General features: G+C 44.0%; 1 protein-coding gene across 1 annotated transcript; it reads right to left on the reverse strand.

Moving 5' to 3' along the window:
- Positions 1–5,739: 5,739 nt before the first annotated feature.
- Positions 5,740–7,606, reverse strand: GPR27 (G protein-coupled receptor 27). The gene has a single exon (XM_090283830.1). The coding sequence runs from the start codon at positions 7,555–7,557 to the stop codon at positions 6,424–6,426; it is 1,134 nt and encodes a 377-aa protein (XP_090139956.1). The 5' UTR covers positions 7,558–7,606; the 3' UTR covers positions 5,740–6,423.
- Between the last annotated feature and the right edge of the window lie 664 nt (positions 7,607–8,270).

Genomic DNA, 8,270 nt, shown 5'->3' on the forward strand with positions numbered 1-8,270 from the left:
ACTGATAACAAAATGGAGGAATAATCTTGAAAACAAAAATGTTTCAACTTTGATCATGAGCGCATTAGTATTCCAAACACTAAGAAAAGTGTAAATCCATTTTTTGCTGCCACTGTTTCAAAATCTGAAAGAAAAAAAAACGTCATCTACCCACAGATTAAGAAATTTTGGAGACAAGAAGGTCACTGAGACCCATTACTATGGTAAATTTTTCTTATGATATTTATGATGTTTAAATGAATTTTAATCTCACCAAGAGAAGCTAGAAAAAAAGAATAAACTTTTAATGACAAACTTTCAGTGAACAAATGTGCTTTTCAAACTAGAAAAAGTAAAGTACTATGCCATCACCAGAAAACTAATGCCATCATATACTTGTGTCCCTTTCAATAGAGGCAAGTTATTAAGTATATGTGTAAAGGTGTTTAATTCTAACATTCTTATAAAATTTATAAGGTAACTTACAAATTAAAAAAAATATCTTTCATCAGACCACACATGTCACCATACTCACAAAGGATTAGAATAATTATGCAAATCAAATTCTGGAAATAGCTCAGTGTATCCCATAATTCCGTAAGAAAGATATGCAAATTAAATTGATTATGGCTATGGGTAAAACGAATTACACACTGTACAGCTATACTCCTTATGTCACTCTTCAAAATGAATACCTATGACACGGATTTTTTTTCTCTCTCTTCATCTTCTTCTAGCAAGCACATTGGCCACACAAATTAGTCAATACGCTGGAAATATATAGAGAAAATATATGGAGAAATAAAAGGAAGAATATGGTAAATGAAAAAGGCAGGGAAAAGGTTTATCTTGTGCATTTGAAATTTTTTGATCTCTAGAGAATATTTTGATAAGGTATGTATTAAAGCAGCATTGAAACTTGAATAACTTTTCAAAGCCCTTTGAAATTATCAAGAAAATGAAACTATTTATTGCACTCTCCAGGTTCAAAAAAGTTTCGTTAAGTTCTTACCAAAAACAATGTGTGCTTCTCAGATATCACATCCTGGGACAGAAGATTTCCATTCTAGAAAACTACTCAGACGGGCATAATTTAGATAACTTAAATGCATTGGGGAAGCTTTTAACTATATCCAACAGTTTACATGTGCTCCATGTAGAATAGGCTGGCCACTTAGAACTTAATTTAAAAGTGACTAAATTATTTTTCCTAAAAGTCAAGTATTGTAGTAATAGCTTTAATTTACCTTTTCCCTTAATGCTACTGAAAAATAAAGAGTATTGCATTTAGGCCTTGACATTGCAATTTAAAACATTTTTGCTGTTTTTTCTGTGTAATTGGAGGTAATGTCAAGACTTCGGTCTTTCAGATATAAATTTCAAGCTGTTTGTTTAGCTTAAATGCCTGCAATCAAGGCTATAGGTTGGGTTGAATACCTACTAAGCCTTTTCACCCTCTTTTCCCTTTACCTAACGCACAAGATACCATTTTCTGCAGTGTCAACCTGCTACTCTGCCTTCCTTTGGGAGAGGACAGGAGGGGAGTGCTTTTCTTGAGGGCTACCTGTTTGATTTCTCTGCTGTTCTGACATTTTTAATTAATAGCATCTTTGCTGGCTCTCCTTGAACAAGATTTTATGTAACAAACTTCCTCCATTAAAATGAACACATTCCTTGCTGACACCTGAACACTTAGAACTGGAACAGAAAATTTTGAAAATTATGTGCTTTTATTTCATTTAGAGGAATTCATTTTAAAAATGGACTCTGGAATGAGGAGAATAGGGGAGTCAAAAAGAGACATGAGAAGCAGGAAGAATGAAAATCAGGCCTGGCCTTCTGGTTTCCCCTGCTTGTCTCAGTCGAGTGGGTCAGCAGAACAAATGCGGGGTACTTCTCAGACCATCTGTTGTGATGTCTGATCCCCCTCTCTCCAGCTGTTTATTTAGCTCCCTCTCCTGTCATGTTCCATGTCTGCCTCGCTTTATGGTTTGAGGCACATTTGCCAAGTTCCTCCCAGTAGCTTTCTAACTGGATCCTCCTTATCACTGTGACCCCTGCACAGCCCAATAGAGAAACTGGCTGCTCCTTAGCTTACAATACCTATTGATTGGATGGCTTTATTCAGGTAGTTTTCCAGATTACTGTAACTAGATTTATGATATCAGACCATTTTATAAAGTGTAATTAAACAGAACTGGCCTAATAATGGGTATCTTTCTAGTCTTCTAGATTTAGTTCAATCTAAGAAGTCAAGTCATATCTATCTTATGTTTCTAGAAGCAGGTTAATTTAATGGTTAATAGCAGGCCGAATGATCTGATAGCTGGAAAAAGTAAATTAAATAAGTCTAATGTTTTAAAATTTGTGAATACACTCTCGGACTATCAAGCATATCTACCAAAGGAATGGAGGAGATAGAATTTTTAAAAGTAATGTTGTGGTTAATTGTTGCTTCAAATGACAGATTTCCTAAATACTAGTTCCTGAAGCAATAGTACTTTTCATTTCAAAACCAGAAGTCTAGAGATATGAGGTTGCATGCTTGATTCAAAAGTTCAATAATGTTAATTAAAATAGATATCTGTTCTTTCATATTTCTGGTCTGCTATCTTTACTGTGTTGACAATATCTCTTCTCAGAGTTGCAAGATAGCTGCTGCAGCTCCAAGCATCACACCCTCACCAAAAATATCCCCAAAGGAAGGAAGAGGCAGAGCAAAAAGGCTTTCTTCAGGGACTCGGTTAGACCCCAAAAGTCTTGTCCAAGTTGGAAAAAAAAAAGCATATAGAACCCATTGGACTCAGATCAAGTTTGCTTTTACTTCTATTTACTCCAGAAGCAGCTAATAAACCATGCAAGGGATATTGATATGGGTCTAAAACATGGGTGGGTTAGCTCCTCTGCCCCTCACAGAGGGAGTCGTGAAGGTCACTTGTCTTGAGGCAGGTCACACAGAGTAACACATCTGCATGGTGTATGAAGAACACCATTTTTGGTCCATTGCATGATAACCTCAGCCACTTCAGTGCACAGACAACTTAAAAAGCCACTAAAACAATAAGTCTGCTACTCAGTCCATCACGGCACTCAAATCTAATAATGACTAAGTGGGAAGTCTTGAAAATTTTGCAGTGGCAAATCCTTTTTGTCTAGTAATTCACCTTCTGAAAGTTTAACCGCAGTTGAATTGGGAAAAAGGGAGTGAAGACTTTGGACACACGAAACAAAACAAAACAAAAAAAATGCAAAGCTATGTTTGGAGGACACAGTATAACCTGTTCAGGGTACTGCCAGTGACTGGAAGTGGCTGGAGAACATGATTGAGAAGGGAGTGGGAGAAAGTAAGATTGGAGAGGGAGCCAGGAGCCCATGACATGCACTAAGATTCATAAGTTTTATTTCTTTTTTAAAAAGAGAATAAAAACTGGTGGGGGAAGAAATGAAGACAGGAAAATGAAGAAGGGAGAGAGAGAATAAGAGAGGGAGGAAAGAAAAAAAGAAAAGAAAAAATGAGAAAGGGAAAGATAGAAGCCAATAAGGCAAAGTGACAAGATTTGGCAGGGATGAATAGTGGGTACAGCGATCTTATTTATCACTACAGTTATTGATTTATTATATGTTTCCCCACTTTGCTTGAGCTATTGCATTTTCTAAAGAAACAAAGATGGTCAGGTTGAAATGTATATAAATATGATCTTTTTGAGAAGATACTTAATGTAAGATATCGAGAAACCCACAAATGCTCACTTTAGACCCAATAATTTCATTGCAGGACGTATATGGATTGATATATAATAAATCTATTTTAGTTGCCTTGAGTATAGTGTCTTTTTTGAGGTGGGGGAGTGCTAGTTAACTCCCCTAATAAAAAATTTGTTTTAATGGAAAACTTCCCCTAGTACATTACGTATAACTGTCTTGGTACAATGGATACAGTATTCTGAAACACAACTAACCTTTTCTTGATGGTTTTTATTAACTTATTAATCAAAGTACATGTTAATAAATTCATTGATCCAAGAAGCTGTTGAGATGCGAGGAGCTTTTTTCTCTGGATAGCTCCTTTCCACTGCCTCTCATGGTTCTTCTCTTTTTCCTTTACGGTTGACTGTCATTTCTCATTACTCTTCAACTCAACCCTCATTAGAAACTGCCCATCTAATCAGAATAAAACAAAACAAAACCAGATAACCAAGTTTCTTTACATGTTGTCTAAAGTAAATTATGTCTGAACAAAGGCCTGGAGGTATACCTCCAACCACCTAGGGAGCTTGTTAAAAGTGTTCTTACCTGTGTTCCACCTCAATCCTTCCTAATAAGAATCTCTCACAAGCACATAAGGTAATACTTAATGTTAAAATTTGAGACTCACCGCTTTATGGATTCTCCTATGAAAAAATACCCATGAACTTAAGGCCATATAGGGCCAACCGGATGTCTGTGCCACCAAGCTGCTGTCCAAGGCTGGAGTTGTCAGGAGTAGGCCATGGTGGCTCGTTTCCTGTGCCAGGCCAGGTGCTAAATATCCTGAATACCACATGGGCTTAAGTGACTTCTAGTGTTTGAAGTTGGCTCACTTGTTGCAGGTCGGGGTGGGGGTGGGGGGCATGTTTAGATGAGGAGAGATTTACTTCCTGGGCCTCTCTGTCTTTAGATTAGCTGAGATTTCTGATGAATGGCCCTTGGATAATTAACATTTACCTGGTCTTATGACCTTGAAAGAAATAGGGTAATAGTTACTCATATTTTCCAAATATGAGACTGTCTGCACAGACTGACTTTTAAAAAGTAAAATAATCCTGACCATTTATCAGAGGTAAAGTATATGGCTACACCCTCTTACGACATCCCTCTTGGACTGAACATTTAATAATTTATATGATGCTCAACTAAAATAAATTTCAACATTTATTACACCTATTTTAAAACTATTTTTAATTAAAATGATTACTTTGCTCATGTTTATATGCTCACAAAAACTAGTTTTAAAGTAGCATGCGTGTGTGCTCTTCCCCTTAAAGAGATTTGCAGAGTTTTATCTTGCATTTTAAGTTGATAAGCTTGCAAATGTATTAGATATGTTGATGGTCACCTAAAGAACATGCACCAAAAGACTAAGAGAACATGAGTACGTACCATACTTAGGTGCCTGTTAGTACCACTCATAGCCTCACACAACAATAACAAAATACTCCAGAGTGAAAATACCGGTATATTTGTATAATGCAAAGAGAAATACAGATATAAATCCTCAAAACAGAAGGTACATTAATAAAAATGTAGCATAAGCAAAAATTATACAGTACTTGCAGAATTTAGTCTTTCAATGTAAGACTACAATATGTCTAACAAAGAAATATTATTTTAAATTATAGTCTCATTATTCACTTAAAATAACCATCATAGAACAGCATAGCTTGACCCTGCAAATGTTTTAAGGAAATGCTTTGTCTCCTATAAGTAGAGTATCATTATATGCCATTCACTTATATCATGAACAAAAGAACAATTTTCAAAGTGGGAATTAGTTTCATGAGCCAGAATAAAACTGGGCTCTTCAAAGCACAAGCTGTTTCCATAAAGATATCTTAATTTTTATTGGCAAAATGGCTAAACAATTTTGATTTAGTACTCTGCTTCTCAGAGCTCCCCAATCAGTACATACAAAAACATGCAATACTGTATTTTCTCCACACCATTATTATCCAAAACACCTTTTAACTTTTAAAAGTTACAGTTTTATAGAAATGTTTCAAGACTGGTTTAATGCAGAGAACAGTTGTCACTGACCTGTATTTTGTAGTAATACAAAGTAAGGAAGGAAATAAATCTTACTTGTTACTGCTTTAAAAAACGACTACCTTGCTATTCACTCCCATAGCTGCTCTTCAAATTCAATCCCAATACTGAACAAAGTTTTCAACACTTTCAAAGAACCAGAGCAGCATCACTGACCCCATGGCTAGCAATTCAGAGGAAACTTAAGACAATCCTCCCCCTTTCTCCTGCTTCCAACAGAAGACCCTCAAGAAATCAAACTTGTGAAGTCCCCCTAGGTTCCTCTACTTCACTGCAAAATGTAATGCCACTTGAGGTTGTCAAAAATAGCTTCTGTAGAAAATTGGCCATGGTCTTTAGGAAACGTTGCAAGAAGAAAATTCGTTTAGTCTTTATTTTCACAAGTAATAACATGGAATAAAAGACAGCAGTACCAATACAAAGATTCCAGGACTTATTTTCAGGATGAAAATAGATTCAGAAGGACAATGACCGTTGCTGGGGTGGGGATGGAAATGGAGTCTGTACAATCCAAGCGCTAATACATTTTGAGTCATTTTGAAGGCATTTTAGACAACTGAAAGTGGGGCAGAGGGGAAGAAACGACGTCACTGTCCAAGCCAAAGGGAAAGGCTGGACTGGGGTGTAGCGGCGGGAGAGCCCTTACAAACCAATGCCTTTCAAGTCGCAGGGGAGGGTGGCCTGGGTGGCCTGGGTGCTCTGGCAGCAGGGGAACTGGGCCCTGAAGCAGTCCCTCAGCTCCCTGTTGAAGAGGAAGCACACGACAGGGTTGATGCCAGCCTGAGCGAAGGTCAGCCACACGGAGGCCGTCAGATAGGCCTGAGGTACAGCGCTGGGCCGCACCAAGACCCGCAGGTAACTGGCCACAACGTAGGGCCCCCAGAGAAGCAGGAAGAGCAGCGTGATGGCATAGAACATCTTGCACAACCTCTTCTCTGTCTTGAACTCCTCGAGCACGAGTAGACGGCGCGCGCCGCGGCCGGGCCCCGTGGGCCGGATGCCCACGAGTGCAGGCGGCGTGGGGCCGCGGCCAAAGCCAGCCGTCCAGTTGGCGGCCGCCTGGCCGGTAGCACCGGGGCCATGGAAAGTCCAGTCGTGGCTGACGGCGGGGACGAGGCGCGCAGGCCTCATCTTACGGCGGTCGTGGATGAAGAAGAGCAGGCGGAGGTAGACGAGGTGCGTGGCGCCCACGACCGCGGCCAGCAGTAGCAGGAAGCCGAGCGCGCCGGGGGCGCCGTCGGGCCGTTGCTCTAGGGCGCACGGCGCGTCCTCCTGGTCGCCGCCGCCGCCGCCGCCATCCAGCACCGGCGGGAAGGCCGCGGCTAGCGCCAGCGCCCAGGCGGCGCACACCAGCATGGCGGCGCACGGCCAGCCGGCCAGGCGCTCGGCATAGAAGCGGTGGTGCGCGATGGCCAGGTAGCGGGTGACACCCACCCCGAGCAGCAGGAAGGCGGCGTGGAAGCAGAACAGAGCGGCCAGGAAGGCGAGAAGCTTGCAGCCGAGCGCGCCCGGCGGGGTCCCGGCCGCGGCCGCCGCGCGCCGAGCCGCCAGCATGACTGCCGGGAGGCAGGCGAGCGCGCGCAGCCCGTCGGCCAGGCACAGGTCGAGCAGCAGGTAGTACGGGGCGCGATGCAAACTGCGCTCCCGCACTATGAGCAGCGCGAACAGCACGTTGCCCGCCAGGCTCACGCACAGCAGTAGGCTCAGAGTGGCCAGCTTAATGCCCAGGGCGGCCGCCTCGCCGCCACCGCCGCCCGGCTCGCTGGCATTCGTCATCGCGGCCTCTTGGGCCCGACGCTCCGCTCAGGGGCCGCTCTCGGTCTTGCCGCTCTCGGTCTTGCCGCTCCGCAGGCCTCCTGGCCTTGGCTCCACCACCGCGTGGGCCCTGCGCGAGCTCCCGGGCTGACGGGGCTCAGCCTGCGCCCGGCTGGCGCCTCCTGGGCTCCCCGAGCCACCGCGCCGCCGCCGCCGCCGCCGCTGCCGCCATCTCGCGAATGATGAGCGAGGGAGGCGACGGCCGCTCCCTGCACCTAGGGCGCAGCAGGCTGCAGGGTCTCCCGGCCGTCCGCAGTCCCCAGCATCCTTTTCCTTCTCCTCAGTTGCTGCAACGCGCCTCTAGGCTTTGCTCTGCTCTGCTCTGCGCCGCCGCCGCCGCCGCCGCCGCCGCCGCGGAGCCCCCTCCCCTCCGCCGGAGCGCGCCGCGTGGCCGCCACCCTGGTCGGGCTGGGCTGCGGGTGTCGCCGCGGCAGCTGCGGGTCCGGTAGGGAGGTAGGGCTCAAGACACGAGGTGGTGACAAGCAGTGTATGGCCCCAGGTAATGGGGGTCCGGCGGCAATGTCCGGCGCCCGCGCTGTAGGGTCACGCAGGGGTGGGGGTTGCTGCTTGGAATGGCAGCAAGGTCGGGAGGCCTCAGCGGGGCAGGAACGTCTGGCATGGGCTTTCTACCCGAAGGCTAATAATAATTAACGGTAGGAATAATCATAACCATG

This window comes from Furipterus horrens, unplaced genomic scaffold, assembly GCF_987537825.1.
Source record: "Furipterus horrens unplaced genomic scaffold, mFurHor1.1.pri manual_scaffold_7, whole genome shotgun sequence".
In the NCBI taxonomy this organism is placed as follows: domain Eukaryota; kingdom Metazoa; phylum Chordata; class Mammalia; order Chiroptera; family Furipteridae; genus Furipterus; species Furipterus horrens.